This window comes from Crinia signifera, chromosome 9, assembly GCF_055691185.1.
Source record: "Crinia signifera chromosome 9, ASM5569118v1, whole genome shotgun sequence".
Taxonomy (NCBI): Eukaryota; Metazoa; Chordata; class Amphibia; order Anura; family Myobatrachidae; genus Crinia; species Crinia signifera.
In genome coordinates this window covers 90,711,731-90,733,270 of record NC_139225.1, presented here as the reverse complement: position 1 = coordinate 90,733,270, position 21,540 = coordinate 90,711,731, and the positions used below count along the sequence as shown (strand labels likewise).

The 21,540-nt window shown below is 45.4% G+C and overlaps 1 protein-coding gene across 5 annotated transcripts in view; it reads left to right on the top strand.

Annotated features, from left to right (window-relative positions):
* The window catches only part of GUCY2F (guanylate cyclase 2F, retinal), a 113,453-nt gene that overhangs the window by 14,864 nt on the left and 77,049 nt on the right, over positions 1-21,540 (top strand). For all 5 annotated transcript variants that reach the window (XM_083159367.1, XM_083159366.1, XM_083159368.1 and 2 more), the window contains exon 2: positions 11,184-11,963. In XM_083159367.1, the coding sequence (XP_083015493.1) occupies positions 11,246-11,963 (718 nt within the window). In that variant the 5' untranslated portion in view covers positions 11,184-11,245. The remainder of the gene's footprint in view (positions 1-11,183; positions 11,964-21,540) is intronic.

Genomic DNA, 21,540 nt, shown 5'->3' with positions numbered 1-21,540 from the left:
GGTGCATACTCTGCAGAGTATTCAAGGAGCAGAAGGACTGTGGAGCACCTGCAGCAGGTGGCAGGAGTCAGGACGCAGTGAGCGGCACACAGTGAGTGGGCAATGGCTGCTGGCATACACAGAAATTTAACGTGACATTATTCGGAAAGGGGGTGTGACCACTCCCCCTTTGCCCATGGCCACACCCCCTTTGTGTTTTGTAAGTCTAGTTTCATACTAATAAAAGTTAAGTTTTAAATTAGTCAAAATAGTTTTCTTTGCCTTATATTAATATCTAGATACAGTGCCAGATTAAGCCTTTGGGGGTCCCGGGGCACTTTAGACAAGGGGGCCCCCTTGCACTTGTCATTACTGGCCGCAAACTGCAGGGAGAATATACACTGACAAGACACAGAGTAAAGGCAGTATAAACTTGGTCAATGGGCAACTGCAGGGGATATTTATATATATATATATATATATATATATACATATATACATACCACATGACATGAAAAGCCTGTGTTTGTCCCTCTGCACCTTTCTCTGTAGGACTGTAGGAGACCTCACAGTCCCAGTGCTGCCTCTGATTAAAAACCCTCCCATGACTAGGCTGCTGCTGCTGTCCTCCATGGGCCTGAGGAGCATGTAATGAGCTCCACCAACCCCACTCCCATGCACAAAACCTTTAGCTAAAAAAAAATAATAACTTTTTTTTAAATACATGCCGACCACAGGGGGCCCCTAGCTAGAGGGGGGCCCAGGGGTACTGACCCCTTTTGCCCCTGCTTTAATCCGGCCCTGTCTAGATATAGAAATAGACATGTATGTTTACATATTTAACTTTACACTTAGAAATTAAAAGCACAACACATTGTTTTAAAGAACAATTTGTTTTAAATATTAACAAAAATATCAGTTTTGTTTGAATTTTTTAAAATTTAAAGCAAAAAAATATAAATTAAGTGGGCAAGAAAATGGGTACAGGACATATGATTGGACAGGGGATGAGGACAGAGGATGAGGAGTGGCCAGGTGATTTCAGTCTTCAGCGCCTGCCCCATCTTCGGCCCTGTAGTCTTCTGTTCCTTATTAAGTTGCAAGAAAAAAAATATATGCATTAAAATGTCCTTAATCAAACACATAATTATTTTTATTTTAAATGGTTTGGAGGCTGCATGGTTGGCCCTACTGCTGACATACAGAACCACTTGGCCCAGCCTGAAATCCATCAATAAGGGGAGGATGCGCAGTTCCCTCATGGTAATAAGAGTTTGGCAGGGAGAAAGCTTATTATCTAAAATAACACGGATGGTATATCCTGTCAGCAGGTGAAGCACAGGTGGAAATTCCTTGCGTACAGCCATTTGTAGTGATGAAAACTCTCTCCTTGCCATTGCAAAGTCTCAGAATAATTTTGGTGTGCTCTGTCACTGGGAGCTTTCCACTTAGCAGCGCCACACAGGATTAATATTACTAAAATGGGAGTTCTATAAAAAATGGGATGTTCCCCATAGCAGACTGAGTGAAGCGACAGCAGCGAGTGGCACACACATGTGGCTGTTCACCATCAAATATGACACATCTGGGAAACAGAGTAAAAAGAAGAATAAAATAAATTGATTGACTGATTGTGGTAGGCATTGGCAAGTGTATGGTCCACTAGTATGAGATTGAAGTCTCAATGAGGTGAGGCCTAGCGGCAAAAACACAGTAATAAAAGAATCAAAAATTGATTCATTAATTCATTTGTGTTTGGCATTGGCAACTGTATTGTCCTTATTCTCTGTGAAGTGAGGCCTCGAGGAAAAAAACACACTAAAAGAATAAAAAAAGACATTGTTTTAGGAAATGATTTGGTGCACTAGGCGCAGAGACTGATGTGAATGAATAAATAAATATTTATTCTCTCTGAGGTGAGGCTGAAAGTCCATGCTCACTAGGGGCGGGATGTATTAAAATACATCGCCGCCCTTCGCGCCCCCCCCCGCCGCGATGCCGCCGCATATGTACTAACATATGCGGCTGGCATCGCGATGCGGTGACGGAGCCCCCCCGCGATACCTGTACTGTGGTCTGCGGGGGGGCTCCGTCACCTCCCAGCCGGCTTCTGCAGTTTTCACGCCGGGGACAGCTAAGCAAGCTGTCCCCGGCGCTTCCTCCTCCCCCTGCAGCCGGAAGGACGTCCGGCTGCGTTGCTAGGGGGAGGAAGGGCTTACCTTCCGGGGTCCAGGAGGACCTGCAAGAAGGTAAGCCCAAGGGAGGGGGGAAAGGGGGGGTCGGCGAGGCGGCGGGTTGCGGCGACGCGGCGGGCGGCGAAAAGAAGCCCATAGGCTTCTATAGGGTATCGCCACCCAAAGGTGGCGATACCCTGCCCTGCGAAACGGCTGCGAACGGGTTTTAGTACATAGGAAAATGCGGTAAAACGGGGGTTTTACCGCATTTTCCCTTTAGTACATCTCGCCCTAGGCCCAGTATGTATGGCCAGCGAATAAGTGCGAATCGCTGGTCAGAAAAGCGCTCAGTGCATACACCATGAGCGATTTTTACACGGGTGAATGAATTTCCATAGTAGGACACTATGGATATCCAAAAAAGAAGAAGAGCTAGGCGTCCAAGTCTGTTGGAGCTCCATGTGGTTGACCTGTAGCAGAACGTAATAACCGAATTTCCACTGGGGCTATGGCAAGGTTAGTGTATCGCTTGAGTCTTATGTCGCCCCAATAGGGGAGAGTAGGGCAGAATGAAGGTGGTGCCACAAAGTCCAAATCACCTGTGCAGGAAATGGGTAAAGGTGCTCCAAGGGCAGGGGCGGGCTGGGCCGGGGGGCAGGGTGCCATATGCCCCCCGGGCCAGTACATATATGCGGCACTAGGGCCGCTTGTGCTGCGCATACCTGACAGCCGGGAAGGATCTTCTGCCTGCCTCCCCGGCTGTCAGTGTCAGGAGGATGCGGCCGCTGCTCAGCTCACTGCTGTGTGCACTGTGCAGATGCTTAGGAGGCGGAGGGCTCTGTGAGGGGGCGGGGCTTAGCTGGGCTCCGTGAAGGGGGCGGGGCTTCACGGAGCTCCGTGGAGGGGGCGGGGCTTATCGGGCTGAGCTGGGGGAGACGCTGACAAAATGGCCACTTGCTAGCTGAGGTGACTGCACTGCTGGGTGCAGACAAGCTAGCAGCCTTTCTGATTGTGCGGCTCACACCTTCCTTCCCTCCCTCAGTAGCCACAGGATTTATACAGCTGCTGCAGCCCTGGAAAGAGGGATCTTTTAGCGGCAAGGGGTGTACCCCATGCAGTAAGTAAGCCACAGTAAGCTACTGTTTTTTGATTTTTTTTTTCAATTAAAAATTTTAAATCTTAAACTGCCTACACATTACACAATGCTGGGCTGGGGCTGTGCTGAGCTCTGGGCTGGGCCATGTGCTGGTCTTGGCTGTGCTGAGCTCTGGGCTCCCTGGGGCTGTGCTGAGCTTTGGGCTCCCTGGGGCTGTGCTGAGCTCTGGGCTGGGGCTGTGCTGAGCTCTGGGCTGGGGCTGTGCTGAGCTCTGGGCTGGGCCCTGTGCTGGTCTGGGCTCTCTGGGCTGTGCTGAGCTCTGGGCTCGCTGGGCTGGGGCTGTGCTGAGCTCTGGGCTGGGCTCTGTGCTGGTCTGGGCTGTGCTGAGCTCTGGGCTGGGTTCTGCTGAGCTCTGGACTGGGCTGGGGCTGGGCTGAGCTCTGGCTGCATCTATGGCCGCACCTATGACAGCCACCCCAGCCCCTGCAAGAACCAGGTGCACACATGGCTCCGCCCCCTCTCTATTATATGTTCCTCCCCATCTACCTTCCCTAGGGATGTGTCAGAATCACAGCACACCTGCCCTGGGACAAGCAGTCCCCTTACTCTCTTTAATGAGTGGGGCAGTACCCAGCTTCCTTATGTCCTTGTCCTGTGCCAACCTACTCCTGCTGTCCCCAGCTCCCAGCTATTCCGTCCTGGCTCTCCTCTAATACGCAGCACTCCTCCTAATACAGTACCCATTTCTCCTTTCCCCGGCTTCCACTGCAACCTGCATCTTTCTGCCCTCTCTAGCGCCCTATGCCTCTCTAGCGCCCTGCATCTTTCTGCCCTCCATAGTGCCCTATGTCTCTCTCTATCCCTCCCTAGTGCCTGTGTCTCTCTATCCCACCCTACATCTCTCTATCCCTCCCTATTGATCTGTCTCTCCCTGCCGTCACTGTCTCTGCGTCTCTCTCTGCCGTCACTGTCCCTGCATCCCCGCCGACAATATCCCTGCATTGTGGCCCACTTCCATGTGACATAATGTGAATTTTGGCTCCTACTATGCGGCAGAATGTGAATTTTGGACCATTCCGTGTGACATATTGTGAATTTTGGCTCAATTCAGGTGGCATAACGTAAATTTTGACTCCTTCTTTGTGAATTATGGTTTATTGTGTGTGGCATTATGCAAATTTTGGCTTATTCTGTGTAACATTACATAATGTGAATTTTTACTCAATCTCTGTGAAATTTGGCTTATTCCATATGGTATAAAGTGTAAGGGACAAGTACAGTATAAGGGGGTCTACTATTGTGTTGCATAATTTGCGTAAGAGGTATATGGTGGGGTACACTACACTCAAGGACATGCCCCCTTTTGAGCGGCCACACATCTTTCCCTGCAGCGTGCACGCTGAACCATCACTTTGCCATACCCCCACTTAAAAATATCTACTTCAATCACTATATATATATATTAAAAAAATTTAAATATATTATATTTTATTTCGTCATTTACTAATGGGCCGGTGCTCTGTACTGCCCCCCAGGCTAAAAGTTGCCAGCCAGCCCCTGTCCAAGGGGCTGGTTCGGACTCCAGTCCAAATCCAGTAATAATGGGCGTCCCTGACGCGTTTTGCCACTCCTGGTGACTTTATGATAAGTGAATGGCTGCTTGTCACTAACTGGATATATATACCTATAATAATTAGGTCAGTTGACACTAGCCTATTGAATTTTGGAATTCTTTGTGCTTCATAAGAAGCTGCAGGAGGGCTTGGTTAGGCTGTAGGAGGTTGTGAGGAAAAACAGTTGGGATGCCACTGTATGTACCACAGATAATCCAGCAAATGGATTATCTGGCACAGTGCTGGAACAAAGGGTGCTGGATTATCGTTGGTGTTCCTGTAACTGCTATGCTTGACACCTTTTTTTAGCCTCTTGTGAACAGTAAAGTTTCATATATACATATACTGTATATATATATACACACACACACACACACACACACACACACACACACACACACAGCACTGTGCAACAGTTATATACAGCTGTGGATAAAATGCTGCAAAGTAAGAATGCTTTAAAAACTATTGTTGGTCGTTTATTTTGATCAATTAACAAATTGCAAAGTTAAATCTAAATCAATTCAATCCAATATGTTGTGTTACTGCACATTGCAATAACTGGCTGTAAACTGTGTTTCAAAAGTGGTCAAATAAAATGTAAATAAGTAATGATTTCTAAATAATTTTAAGAGGAAAATTGGGTATATACCGTTTTAAGTGATATAACAAAAACACATACAGAAAAGTAATATCATACATAGCACAGGACCATCTTTACTAAACAGCAAGCAGTGTAAAAAAAATCCTTTTTTTTATTAAATATATTATTATTGAAAGTGCAATTTTGATAACAGTTTTCTCTTATAAGAAATGACATCGGAGTATGTAATGAGTACAAATATTGCGTTGCATTTGTATGTCAGGATGATTAAATGTTCCTAAAACAATCAGATTAAAGGGACTAAAAATGTTGTTATTCCTGTGTTGTGTACTTTGAATGGTAAAACCTCATGATGCTTTACAGCTTCAGTGACCCAGAGGCCTGAGATTTCACATTTGTGTACTACACAAATTTACATTTTAATGGAATAATTCTGACTTTAATGAATGGAACTCAACAGTAACCCATGGAGTCATTGATGGAAATTGATAGAAATAGGAAATACATGAAACAAGAGCCCACAGGTCTATAAGAATTACAGCAGGCAACAGGCATTGAGACATAATGGGTAATATTTAATCTGGTTGCCAGTATTAGCAGGGCAGTAATAACAGAGAGAATGTTCATAAACTGTATAAAAGTGGAGATGCAGAAACTACTATTCACAACAATCTTGTTATTGAATCATTCAACGGGGCAAATTTATGCAGTTTTATTACTGCTTGATGCATTTTCATTCCACAGTGGACTCAGGAAATGGGATAATGTTGGTGATTTTTCCCCCCAAACTATACAATGTTCCTGTTAAACAGCAATTCTGCGCTCTCTCGTGTGGTCTGTTTCATGCACTTAAATGTAACTACATCAAGCAAACATTTTTGCTAACAATTTTATGGTTCCACAGCTCGGCAAAAATGTTGTAGCTGTATCATTAGATCGCTGTAATAATGTACAACTTCGTATATAGAAAATTAATTTAGTATGTCCTTCAGAGTAGGTTTGTGTAATGTTTATTAAAAGGTATTAAAAGGTATTTTTTATATTACTATTTGTATTATTATTATTAATAATAATAATAAAAATAATAATAATAATCCAGTAATAATAATAATATAAAATATATATATAATGATAACCTTTGCCAGCTCCGTACAGATAAACAACAATAGGTGAAGACAAACAGATGATTTATCACCATCCGCATCCTCAGATGGGATGTGATAAAATCATCCAGATTCACAATGTGATAATTAATTACATTGCGTGTATATATATATATGCTCCTGAAGAAGTCCAGGCTATTTCAAAGGACGAAACGCGTTGGGCAGAAGAGGTAACACCGTGGAAGTGACCCCAGTTTCCAGTACTTGCTTTTGAAAAAGCAGATTCAGATAAGCTTTACTTGTTTTTATTTCATGTACGGGCAAATTTTGTCTTTTGTTTGAATAAAATCCTCTGTATTTACAATATTACACTAGGATTTTCCTCTTTGTTCTGTTTCTACTGTGTATTTTGAGGGCACAATACTGTGGTCGTGTGGACCGAAGGGGCTCCATTGATGTGCTGCCTGCAACTTGGAAGTGGCAATTGAACGTGACATACAAGGTGGTTGGATACCACCCTCAATGGTACACCTTCACGATTTGGGGTGATACCTAATTGGTGGAAGTGTCTTTTTTGAATACTAAATTACTACACCAGGAGGCGCTCTTTTCACCCTTTTTTCCAGATTCTACATGAACTGGGCTAAATTGGACTAGCCCATTGGAAAAGAGCTGCCGCCCTATTAAAGAAAAAGGGAGAGTGTTGTAAAAGAAGAGACTGTGTTCCTTCTAGAGGCCATCTTTTGACACTACGATAAGACTTGTTTAGGAGACAGTTGGACTAGCGCGGGTACCACCTTTTGTATTCCATATATATATATATATATATATATATATATATATATATATATCAATTAACACATACAGGGACAGAGCTTGCGAGAAAGCTCTGTCCCTGCGATGGCTTTCTGCAATATTTTGATTATATGCTGCGCATGCGCCACTTGCATCACTTTAATGCACCGGGGGTCACAGGAGCAGCGCAAAGCCCTGATGACTGGTAGCCCTCACAGGAGCACCGATCAGGGGAGTGTAATTTTTTTATTTTTTTATATTACACAGCAATCAGCTTGTGTGTCCATCACACTTGCCAGGTCCCCGCACAGCTTTCTCTGCCTAGGGGCAAAGAAAGCTGTGTTTGGGTGGGAATTCGCACTGTGTTATTTTTTTTTTTCTTCAGATTTTATTTGTAGTTAATTTGACCAGATCGCATTTCTTATTATAAGTATGGGAAATGTGATCTGTTACTAAAAAAGAGAATTAAAGGTTTAGGAGCAGTTTTCACAAGGCCTGCTGTTCCAATAGCATCCAAAGCAACCAGTTTCACCTTGGTCGCCTATTAGAGACTTCCGTAACAGGGAGCCATGCAAAGAGATGCGGTAAATTTATACAGTGTCCATGTTATGTTGACCTATATCAACATAGACACAAAAAACGCAAAAACCTCATGTTGACCTTTTTACCGTGTCGACCTTTTGACTGTTGACCTAATGACTCATACCCTTGTGCACCTGGAGATTATTTTAATAATGATAAATCTAACCTAGAGCTTTAATAAGTTTTTGGACAAAACTAATTGTGTCAATATAATATATATATATATATAAGCAAGGGGTCCGGCACTCAGGCAGAAAGGAAACAGCGACTTAGGTGCCCTTCTATCTCGCGGAGGAGAGAAATAGTCAAAGTAGGAAGAAGTCACTCTAAGAATAATTAAATGCTGCACGGCGGCAGTCAATGCAAAAAACGGGAAGACACTGGTATAGTGCAAAGCCAACGTTTCGGGCGGGTAGCCCTTTATCAAGACAAGTCTTGATAAAGGGCTACCCGCCCGAAACGTTGGCTTTGCACTATACCAGTGTCTTCCCATTTTTTGCATTGACTGCCGCCGTGCAGCATTGAATTATTCTTAGAGTGACTTCTTCCTACTTTGACTATATATATATATATATATATATATATATATATATATGAGCTGCGCGGCGGCACTCGGAAATAAATACAGGACAGCAGGCAAATGGGGTGCCGACGTTTCAAAGCCCGCAGGCTTTTTTATCAAGGTGCTGGTGAACAAAGAAGCTGTGAGTGAGGCTTACCTTTATGCTGGGCCTCTCTCCGTCCGTGACTCCGGCACACGCCCGATGGGGAGGGCGCTTGGGGATGACGTCACTCCGGCTTGGTCTGCGTGACGGAGGCACAGAGGGGGCCCGATCTAAAGGGACCAATCACAGAGCGCATAGTGAGTACAGATTACATGGATATGCAGCAACTCAAATAAATACGTGAAAAATTCAATTAATAACAACAAAAACAAGGTGACACAATTACATATAGGCTGCATACTGGATAGTGATGTGAATAAGCGATAATGAATATATAAAAAAATACAGGATAAAATATGACAATTAAAGTGCAAGTGCATGGCAGTTTTGTCATGTGACCAACGACTGACATATCATGAGTTATATACCGTCTGCAGTGGGGATAATAAGCCCTAATTAACAAGATGTTGTTATGTCGTGACCTGTGAAGGTCTTAGTGGTGCCATATGGCTATAGTAATAAATTATAGTACACTGCAGATTATCGGTAAGTCATTATGATTATAAGAAACAGGATAGTATAAGGTTTTCGTTTAAGCCTCTGGGTGCCAATGTATCTAACATAAATATCCAGCGACTCTCTTTTTGTAGGAGGCGTAATGATCTGTTGCCACCTCTGGACATCGGTGGCACGTGATCGATGATCTTATAGCGTAAGGTGTTTAACGCATGTTTGGCCTCAAAAAATGCCGAGGGCCAAGGCTCTCACTTCTAAAGCTAAAAAAGATCAATCCAACAGAACCATTTGGGTCAAAAAGTACCACACAAGTAGCTCTGATATTGATCGGATTTCTAAACACCATTGGCCGATTATACAGTCCGATCAAAACTTACCTACTTTTAAATCGAATACACTGATGAGTGCCTACAAAAGAGGCCTTAACCTTAAAGACCACCTTGTACGCAATGATATCCGATATCCCATTCCCCAGTCCACCTTTTTGGGGAAACCCAAACTTGGATGCTACCGCTGCTGCGGATGCATCACATGCAGTCATCTAATTCCAGGAGATTGCTTTTACCACCCTCATACTGGGAAAAAATATAATATCAGACATCGATTGAGCTGTACTTCTCAGTACGTAATATACTTAATTTATTGCCCCTGTGGTCGACACTATGTCGGCAAGACCGACAGAGCATTTAAAGAGAGAGCAGCGGGGCACAGATCATCAATTAAAACAGCACTGGCCACGGGCAAAAGTGAACAGCCCGTGGCAAGACACTTTTTTGAGGCCAAACATGCGTTAAACACCTTACGCTATAAGATCATCGATCACGTGCCACCGATGTCCAGAGGTGGCAACAGATCATTACGCCTCCTACAAAAAGAGAGTCGCTGGATATTTATGTTAGATACATTGGCACCCAGAGGCTTAAACGAAAACCTTGGACTATCCTGTTTCTTATAAATATAATGACTTACCGATAATCTGCAGTGTACTATAATTTATTACTATAGCCATATGGCACCACTAAGACCTTCACAGGTCACGACATAACAACATCTTGTTAATTAGGGCTTATTATCCCCACTGCAGACGGTATATAACTCATGATATGTCAGTCGTTGGTCACATGACAAAACTGCCATGCACTTGCACTTTAATTGTCATATTTTATCCTGTATTTTTTTATATATTCATTATCGCTTATTCACATCACTATCCAGTATGCAGCCTATATGTAATTGTGTCACCTTGTTTTTGTTGTTATTAATTGAATTTTTCACGTATTGATTTGAGTTGCTGCATATCCATGTAATCTGTACTCACTATGCGCTCTGTGATTGGTCCCTTTAGATCGGGCCCCCTCTGTGCCTCCGTCACGCAGACCGAGCCGGAGTGACGTCATCCCCAAGCGCCCTCCCCATCGGGCGTGTGCCGGAGTCACGGACGGAGAGATGCCCAGCATAAAGGTAAGCCTCACTCACAGCTTCTTTGTTCACCAGCACCTTGATAAAAAAGCCTGCGGGCTTTGAAACGTCGGCACCCCATTTGCCTGCTGTCCTGTATTTATTTCCGAGTGCCGCCGCGCAGCTCACATATCCTGAGGGGACCTTGCTTCCCTTATTCTGGAAGGCACCGGACACTTTAAGCACTTATTCTGACGCATCGGAGTGCCATCCCCATGGTCTCTATATATATATATATATATATATGTCTAGTGTCTGTGTGGCTCCGAAACAGCCATCCGTTGGTAGTAAGTGAAACTACATCTACTAGCTTACGAGTGGGCTTACTAGTTTTTTAAATAAATGAAATGTGTAATTCTTATGTTAAATGTTTTAGGTCATCTTAGTCTTGTTTGCAATCAAATAATTGTGCAATATCCATATTCTACATATATTAGGAAGATATATAACATTTACATTTCACTGCAGCAACATTTATTGATTACCATATTTTTAATCCATTGAATAGCCATAAATGCTTTCTTACATGTAAGATAAAGAAGATTGCTTTAAATAAACTATACAAATGACATTTGCTATCTTTATTTCTTTATTGCAGGCATACACTGGATATGCAGACATAATCACCTGGGGATATATGTAAAGTAAAGCTGGAGTGCAATGCTACAGGAGCCTCGGCCCATTCACAGCTTTGTATCAAAATGTACCAGTTATCGGAAATGCCTTACATTTTTATTAATTCAATCCAAGCTTCTCATCTATTGGTCTGTTGTGGTCTTCCCACAACTTGTGAATGCTGTAACTTACAAAGTAGGTGTTGTTGGACCTTGGACATGTGACCCATTATTTGCCAAAGCTCTTCCACATCTTGCTGCCAAATTAGCCATTGAGCACATCAACAAAGATGTTACCTTAGACCTGGGACTTCCATTCAACTATGTGGTACTTGATGAAGACTGTCAAACCTCAAAAGCTTTTTCTACATTCCTTTCATACTCTGGGGTTGCATCGGGGTTTATTGGCCCATCCAATCCAGGGTATTGCGATTCAGCTACCCTCTTAGGAAAGAACTGGAACAAGGCTGTGTTTTCTTGGGCCTGCATCAACTATGAGTTAGACAATGTGAAGAGTTATCCCACCTTTGCCAGAACACTACCTTCGCCCACCAGGGTTATTTTTAATGTGATGAAGTATTTCCAGTGGGCACATGTTGGGGTGATTTCATCAGATGAAGATATTTGGAAGGATACTGGTAGGAAAGTGGCAAATGCCCTCAGAAGCAATGGTTTGCCAGTGGGGATTGTTGTGTCAATGGGAGAGAACAATCGGAGCATTTGGCAAGCTCTGGAGAAAGTCCGTAAGGTGGACAACCTGCGCTGTAAGTTTGGAGAACTTTTAACTTTTGTCTATTGTGAAGGTAATACGTTATAACTCCAGTTGCTGTTACTGTGTAGAGGTCTAACTAGGGTTTTTGGCACCCATGGCACAATGTAAATGGCGCCCTACCCTCCAAAAATATGCTGCCACAACACAGCCTCTCTCCCCAAGAACATGCTGCTCAGTGCCATTGGCTGAGCTGGGGAGAGAAACAGTGGCAGCCTGTCCTCTCTCTCACTCAGCAGGTGTCCCACCCATCAGACGGTCAGCTGCCAGCACCTGGCCCGCATTCCCTGCTTAAGTTTTTTTTACAGGGACATGAACATGCCCCTCCAGTTGGCCATGCCCCTTTTTTACTGCTTTTGCTGCCCCTGGTAGTACTTTGTGTACATGTTACATCTCAGAGTAGCAGTGCCCATTATACACAAGCTACACAGTAAAAGTACATGTTGCACCACAGAGTAGTAGTGCCCAATAAAGATATTATGCTAGACTAGTATTAACCATTACACACATTATGCCAGACAGTAGTGATGTCCATTATACACAGTATGCCACACTGTATTAGTACAAATTATACACAATATGCACTAAACGGCTATTACACATCAATGGTATTTGTGTATTGTGTTTGGGCCCTCTATTGCACACACGCTGCCACACAATACAGCCTGTTGCACTACTGCTGACAACACCATGGCTGCCAGCTCCCATATTTGTGCTGCTACTAACCATGATGACAATTACAGAGGGGGGGGGGCATGAATGGTGAGCAGAAACAACCAATGTGAGAGGATGCCACACCCCCACCTTTATCATGTTTCTATTCCCATTATTACAACTATCGGCACATATACTGATGCTACTACTACTGCTTTGCCTCTGTGGCCAGGAGCAGCTTTCACTTGTAGTCCAGTGCACCATCTAAGGTCTGGGTCACCCATCGAGCAGTGGGGCAGCAGGAACACCTCCTACTTTCTGGTGAGTGAGTGTTGCATGGGATAGCCTTGACGGGATGGGGACTGAGTCACATAGTGCACTGCTGGTTCCCCCGAATATCAGTGACCTAAATCTGCAAATACTGGTGCTGCTAGTACAGTACCTCCAAGAGCTCCACCAGGGGCTGAGGTACAAGGCACAGCATTGGTAATGGCAGCAAGCTATGGGGGAAGCTATCTATAAATCTGCCCCTGTCTGGTATGCTACATAGCTCTCTTCCTTTCTACCTGGCAGTGGCTCCTCTCTATTTCTCCCCTTGTTGCACCTGTTCATCCCCAATATATGCACAGCAATCTTTATTGTATAAATATGTATATATATATATATATAGAGAGAGAGAGAGAGAGAGAGAGAGAGAGAGAGAGAGAGAGAGAGAGAGAGAGAACAGACTCTAGTTTCGCGCCACAGAACTTTGGATATTTTAGTTGGGCTGCCTGGCTTACAAATTCCCCTGTTGGATGGGGGATGGATATGATGTGGTAAACAATTGTAAGATGGCGCCCTTTAAGGTGACCTTACGGATTAGGTCAAACAAGCCTTCAAGTAATCCTTAAACTTTCTAAAAGTACATAAAGTAAAGTCCATGAATTTTCAAACGTTTATTAAAAGTCTCTTTTTCCACTTGGTATTGGTGGTTGGTTCAGACCATTAAAAGGTTCAGATATTTAAAGATAGCAAACAAATATACCCAACGCGTTTTGTCCCCACACGGGACTTCATCAGGGGTTCACAGATTGTGTAAAAACTTTCTACAGCTTTCACAGAAGTTACTTTCAACAGATTTCGTAGATGGAGTAAATCCGCAATAGGAAGGTTCAATTTGATCATTAAATGTCACAAACTCCGGGATACATAGTGACAGGCTAATTGCATACAGATGTTGAGTCCGTGTGTGAGCATCTCAATATTCATACATGGTCTTGCCTTAAAAAGGTTAAAAGTCTGTAGACATCACCATTTCTTGGTTTAAATCAGACAACTGATTTATCTTAAAGCCAGATAATATTCCTAGTAGGATATATTGTCTCTATGCTTGATTAAGATACAGGTGTATTCTGCACAGAATCTGAGTGACTCGGGGTACAATTCTCACTTACTGGAGATGTGTACACATGAAGGGCTCTGTGTGTCCTGTTGGAGAAGATCATGATTAAGGCCATGTTCTGTGGCCGAAACGTCGACCTGACCATTTGATGATATGGTCGACCTGACCATGGAGATGATATAGTATGGAATAAAATCCTGCTGAAATTACAAAACCACTAAAGCCCTAGTGAGTGCCATTTCTTTCTGGATTGGACTATATATATATATATATATATATATATATATATATATATACTAGGTGATTCATCGCGCCCTCCGGGCGCTCTTCACACCGTCGTGAGGGGCTTTGCCCCATTAGAAGTAGGAATATATGTGAGTGTGAAATGTAGTGTAATTTGCTGAATAATGTGCTTAAAGTGCATTTGAGAGCATAAATGTTTTTTAATGAAAGTGCATATAAGGTACGGATGTGTGTGTGTGTGTGTGTAGTTGTGAGTATAGGAGGCACGGAGGGGTGTGTGAGTAGTTGTGAGTAATGGAGGCATGGATGGGTGTGTGTGTATTTTTGAGGCATGGATGGATGGGGGTGTGTGTGTGTATTTGTTTGTATTAGAGGCATGGCTGTGTGTGTGTGTGTGTGTGTATAGTTGTGAGCATTGGAGACATGGATGGGTGTGTGTATTGGAGGCATGGATGTGTGTGTGTAGTTGTGAGTATTGGAGGCATAAGTGAGTGTGTGGCTAAACGCACACTAAATAGTGTGCAATGAAATGTTTAAGGGAGCAGAGCTGTGTTTGAAAAGGCGTTGGTGGTGTAGTGGTATGGGGTGGTGGGTGGTACTTACATATGGTGTTGGAGAGTGAAGTTTGGTGGCAGCAGGTTGTGGAGAGTGTAAATAGATGTGGGGATGTGTTAGGTGCAGTAGTGCGAGGTGCATGCGTATTGCAGATGTGAGTGTAAAATGTGAGGTTTAGTGAGTGGTGTAGGGTGCTGGAGTTAATAGAGATATAGGGTAGGTAGTGTGAAGGCTGTGTTATGTAGGTGGGAGTATTAGAGGCATAGATGTGTGTGTGTGTATGTAGTTGGTAGTTTTGGAGGCATGTATGGTTATGGGTGTGTGTGTAGTTGGGAGTATTGGAGCCATGAATGGGTGTGTGTAGTTGGGAGTATTGGAGGCATTGATGGGTGGGTGTGTGTGTGTGGGTGAGTGAGTTGGTAGTATTGGCGACATGTATGGGAATGGGTGTGTGTGTTTAGTTGTGAGTATTGGAGGCATGAATGGGTGTGTGTGTAGTTGTGAGTATTGGAGGCATTGATGGGTGTGTGTAGTTGTGAGTATTGGAGGCATGAATGGGTGTGTGTGTAGTTGGGAGTATTGGAGGCATTGATGGGGGTGTGTGGGTGTGTAGTTGTGAGTGTGTTGGAGAGTGAAGATTGTTGGCAGCACGGCGTAGAGAGTGTAAATAGATGTGGGGCTGTGTAGTGGTATGGGCTGCTGGGTGGTACTTACATATGGTGTTGGAGAGTGAAGATTGGTGGCAGCACGGGGTGGAGAGTGTAAATAGATGTGGGGATGTGTTAGTTGAAGTAGTGTGAGGTGCATGTGTATTGATATGTGTGTGTGTCTGTGTGTAGTTTTGAGTATTGTTGGCACGGATGGGTGTGTGTATAGTTGTGAATATAGGAGGCATGGAGGGGTGTGTGAGTAGTTGTGAGTATTGGAGGCATAAGTGTGTGTGTGTGTGTGGCTAAACGCACACAATATAGTGTGCGATGAAATGTTTAAGGGAGGTTGTGTTAGAAAAGGCGTTGGTGGTGTAGTGGTATGGGGTGCTGGGTGCCATAAGCCTGCCCAAGTAGTACATGGTTAGTGAGAGTGCAGCGTGATCAGGTTATGGAGGGTGGGGCTGACCGGCACCCCATAGATAGAGAGGCGTTGGTAGTGTAGTGGTATGGGGTGTTGGTTGCCATACGTCTGCTAAAGTAGTAAATGCAGCACGGTAATGTTTAAGGGGTAGCTGCTGTTTTACTACTTTAGCACACATATTATGGCACCCACTACCCCATGGTGGTGTAGTGGTATGGGGTGGATGGCATAGTACTTACAGTCTTGGTCAGCAGTGGTGGTCAGCAGCAGTCCGTGGGTCCGGGAGAGTGCTGCTCTGCGTCATCTATGGGTGGCTTGTTGTGTGATTAAGGTGGCAGTGGCGGGCGCACGGCAATGTAGTGTGCGGCTCTGTAGATCCTGGTGGGTGTTGGGAGACGGGTCTTCCTCTGGAGCATGGCAGTGTAAGGGCAGCGGCTGGCGCATGGCAATGTCTTGATTTGCCGGGTATGTGGAGACGGCAGTGGGTGGGCAGGGGCGGGTCTTGTGGCGTGCGCACGGCAATGAGCTGTGTGTCTGTGACAGATGCGGGCGGGTGTGGGGGGACGGCTCCTCCGACAGAGCGAAGGCACTGGTTGGCTGGCTGGGTAAAGAAGGTGCCAGCGGCGGGCGCACGCCAAGGCTGTGCGTCTGAGTGATGCTGGCGGGTGTGGGGGACGGGATCTCCGACAGTGAGGGCAGGGGGGGGGGGGCAGCTAGTATCAGGGCGTGTAGTGCTGGAAGGGGTGGTGAGGACGGGCCGAGGGAGATGCAGGCTTAGTGGTGAAGGGGGTGCGGGTGTGGGCGTGCTGTGCTTCGGTGGGGCGGGGGGTATGGCGGTGTTTGTGCTGAGAGGGGGAGTGGTGCTTGCTGAGGGGTGGAAGTGTTGTTTGGGGGGCGGTTATGTGCTGGAGCTGGGTGAGGGCTGTGTATAAGGCCCCCGTTGCTGTGCTGTGCTGTTACAGCGTCCTCCTTATGTGCTGGTGCTGCTCCCTCCTCTCCCTGGCAGCAGTGAGAGCGCAGGTTAGGGTGGCCAGCACATGGGAGCCTTCGTGCTGCTGCTGTTGGGGGGGACCGGCGCTGTGCGGAGAGGAGAGCAGGTCTCTCCCACCTGCGCCCCCGTGCTGCTGGTGCTGGCGGGGACCGGCGCTGTGCGGAGAGCAGGTCTCTCCCACCTGCGCCTCCGTGCTGCTGCTGGCGGGGACCGGCGCTGTGCGGAGAGCAGGTCTCTCCCACCTGCGCCCCCGTGCTGCTGCTGGCGGGGATCGGCGCTGTGCGGAGAGCAGGTCTCTCCCACCTGCGCCCCCGTGCTGCTGCTGGCGGGGACCGGCGCTGTGCGGAGTGCAGGTCTCTCCCACCTGCGTCCCCGTGCTGCTGCCCACCTGCACCCTGCTGCCCACCTGCACCCTGCTGACATCTTTCACCCTCCAGCTGCCTCTCTCCCCCCTTGCTCCGGGCGCAGGAGTCCGCACTCCGCCCCGATCCTGCCCCCTTTCCCCCGCTCGTTAGCAACTACATCTGTTATGAGAGTGAGGGGGAAGGGGCGCGCGGTGTGTAGCGGGGGGGGGGTGGCAGTGTATGGTCGGGGGGAGCACGGTGTGTAGCCTTGGGGCTGGCCGTGTATGGGCGGCCATAGGGGGGGTGTTGGGCTTGGAGGGGGTGGGTAGTGCATACTTGCCGACTTTTGAGCTGGGCTTTGCGGGAGAGAGCAGCTTGTTAGAGGAAATAGGGGGCGTGGGAGCTCTCAAACGTAATTTGGATAGCTCCGCCCATGGTCCCGCCTCATTTACGGCATGTAAATGGGGCGGGCCATGGGCGGAGCTATGCAAAGTACATTTCAGAGTGTACTTTATAGGTACATTTTGCAAATTAGAAAATCTTTCCTTCTTCCCTCCCTCCCTCCACGACGCTGCTGCTTTATAAAAAGAAATGTTCCTCTCCTCCTGCACCTTATATGTTATAAGGTAGTGGGGACTGGGGAGGGGAGCAATTTTTATTAAGCTGCAGCGGCAGCGTGGGGGTCTGTAGCGAGGGGGGGGGAGAAGAGACAGCCTGAGCCCGAGCCCTATTAAAGAAAACAGCGGGGAGCAGAGGGAGAGAAGCAGGAGGTAAGCCTGCCGCTAGCTTACCATGTACTCTGCGGCGCTGCCCTCTGCTGTTCGTACTGCTTCCTCTGCTGCTCCCGTGTCTGCCCCATGCTGTCACTGTGCTGCCGCTGCCAGGGCTTTGACGGTGACCTGACCACGTCCGGTAGTACAGAACCCCAGCCGGCATGTAATAGGAAAGCCGCGAGGTCACCGTCAGCCCCTGCGCTTTGTAACTTGCGCATGCGCAGTCACTGGGTTTTTTTTAGCCGTGGGGCGGGGTTGGTGGCCGAGGAGGGGGCGGATTGTGTGGAGAACAGAGGCCAAGGGGGGTGGTGTGTATTACGGAAGTGGCCAGGTTTTGCAGTGTGGCTGACGGTGGACGGGCCTGTCAATCACCCGTGTAACCCCGCCCACCGTTTGCCACACTGCTTTGAGTGACGGATCTGGCTAAATATATAAGAGATATATAAATATATATATATATATATATATATATATATATATATATATATGCTCCTTCTATGCTGGCACTCCCAGACAGCTTGATCCGGTGCACTCCAAATAAATTCCATACAGATCCATGAAACAGAGGCACACGGACACCAGTCAGCAAATTCAAATCAATGTATTGGGCATATCACTATCAAGCGCTTTCGGGGACACCACCCCATCTTCAGGATAACAGCCCTGCACAAACAAGTGACCAGCGTTCTGTGTCTGAAACGTCGACCTGACCATTTGTTTGTGATGGAGATGATATAGTATGGAAAAAAATCCTGCTGAAATTACAAAACCACTAAAGCCCTGGTGAGTGCCATTTCTTTCTGGATTGGACTATATATATATATATATATATATATATATATATATATATAGTCCAGAAAAAGACCGCACTCACACTATATTAGAGTCAGTTATCGGGGTGCCTGGCAAGGGAAATGTGTTTTAAAGACACAGTCCCAATTATATTCCAGGGGTATCCTCCACACTGAAGGTGGGGGATGTCAGGCACTCGCCCTTTATAACAAAAGATATCCAATTCTGTTATAAAATCCAATCCAGGTTTTTATTTTTACATCCAGTGATTTTAAGTCAGCATAGATCACAACTGTAATGTTTCCATGTGTGCCCCGACGTTTCGGTCCAAAATGGCGGACCTTTATCAAGGAGCTTGGTCAATACGAAATCACAGCAATCAACGATGTCATGGAAGGAAGCCCATGGTCAAAGGAGCAGCAGTTGTGATCTATGCTGACTTAAAATCACTGGATGTAAAAATAAAAACCTGGATTGGATTTTATAACAGAATTGGATATCTTTTGTTATAAAGGGTGAGTGCCTGACATCCCCCACCTTCAGTGTGGAGGATACCCCTGGAATATATATATATATATATATATCACAAGAAATGGGGGGTTGTGACCTTTTCTGCGCTAAGAGGTTAGCTGCACCTCTAACTACCTAACTGATTGGACACACCTAACCCATCTGCGGAGTGTAGATCTGGTGAGGATATCAGCTGGACCCGTTCTACCCACCCCCCCAAGCTGAGGATATTCAGAGCGCCAATACCCCTCCAATAAGGGTGGACCCTCATAAGTCCTTCCATATATCTATTGAAGATATCAGTTGGACCCGTTTTACTCACCTCCCCAAGCTGAGGACATTCAGGTAGCCAATACCCCATTCAAAGGGGCGGACTTCTATCGGTCCATCCATCCACCAAGAGTGAACACAATTCAGATAGATACCCTGTTACCCCTGAAGAAGTCCCTCCGGGACGAAACGCGTAGGGTCTATCAGGAAAACATACTTGTTAGAAATGGTATCTATTTGATATGAACATTTATGTGAGAATCTACTGTTTTTATATTATTGTATAAAATAAATTATTTTTATTCTACCATTGTGTATGAAATTAAGGTGAAACCTACACCAGCGCACCTCTATTCTTTCTTTTTATATATATATATATATATATATATATATATATATATATATATATATATATAGCAATAAGTCCGGTTTTTTAGGCCAGAGAGGGCACTCACCACCACAGCAGGTAAAATTGCTTTTTAATCAAAGATGTACTCAGGCATAGTTGTCAACGTTTCAACCCTGGAGGGCCGTTTTCAAGACAGGTACATATTTTCAATGTGTCTCCACAGCAAGCCAGACATAGACTGAGACTACCATAGAGGCCATTTATACCTTAGCCAATTAGGGATCATTGCCCATTATCAACATTAATTATCAGGTGTGCAGGACCTCCCCTGACACACCTTCATCTTAGCAAGTAGTCCAATCCAAATACCATACCCTATCCAGCCTAAAGACAAACAAGACAAACATACAGGCACATATAACATACAAACATCTAGTGCAGTATCAGTACTGCACGCTTACCGAGTCATGACTCGGTAAGCGAGTCAATGATGAGATTGGACTAATTGCTAAGATGAAGGTGTGTCAGGGGAAGTCCTGCACACCTGATAATTAATGTTGATAATGGGCAATGATCCCTAATTGGCTAAGGTATAAATGGCCTCTATGGTAGTCTCAGTCTATGTCTGGCTTGCTGTGGAGACACATTGAAAATCTGTACCTGTCTTGAAAACGGCCCTCCGGGGTTGAAACGTTGACAACTATGCCTGAGTACATCTTTGATTAAAAAGCAATTTTACCTGCTGTGGTGGTGAGTGCCCTCTCTGGCCTAAGAAACCGGACTTATTGCTATTATTGGAAAACTTCTTCCTTAGGGGAGCACCCCGTATTTGTACAAATCCCTGGATGAGTGTGCGGATTCTTGGACAATATATATATATATATATATATATATACATATATATATATATATATATATATATATATATATATGAAGTAGAACACCGGCACTGACTCCTTCCAAAATAATTTCAAGGACACTCAGAGGTGCATATTTGCAACGTTTCGGGCTTTTTTATTCAGCCCGTCGTCAGGCAGTACAGGATCAAAAAAGTAATGTACAACACATACCTTTATACCAGTTGTATCCCCCGTTCGCGGTCCGTCCAGGTCCCTGACTTCCGCCCTCCACAGGAAGCATGGGGCTTCAGACACTCCCACCTGCTCCCGGAGTATGACGCATCGTCATGGTTACCAGACGCGTTCAGCCGGGTTTTGCTGCATACAATACATACACCTGTGAATAATTACAAAAAGTGACATTATAATACATATTTACAATAAATGGAATATAGGAACACATTTACAGCATAACCTAACTGGTTTCTCTAGAAAGTATGGGATATTATAACCTGGTGTTCACAAGAACATACTCAGGTTCAATTGTTCGTTTAATCCCCTCGGATGTACTGTGTCTAGAATATGAATCCATTTAGATTCTAGACATAGTAGTTTCTTTCCCCTGTCGCCACCTCTGTGGTCATCAGGAACATGATCTATGATCATGTGTTTTAAGCTGGATATAGAATGATGTTCATTAAGGAAATGCTTGGCCACAGGTTGGTCATTGCCCTTGCCACTTAGGGCTGCTCTTATGGCCGACCTGTGGAGTGCCATCCGTTCCTTAAAGGGTAAGA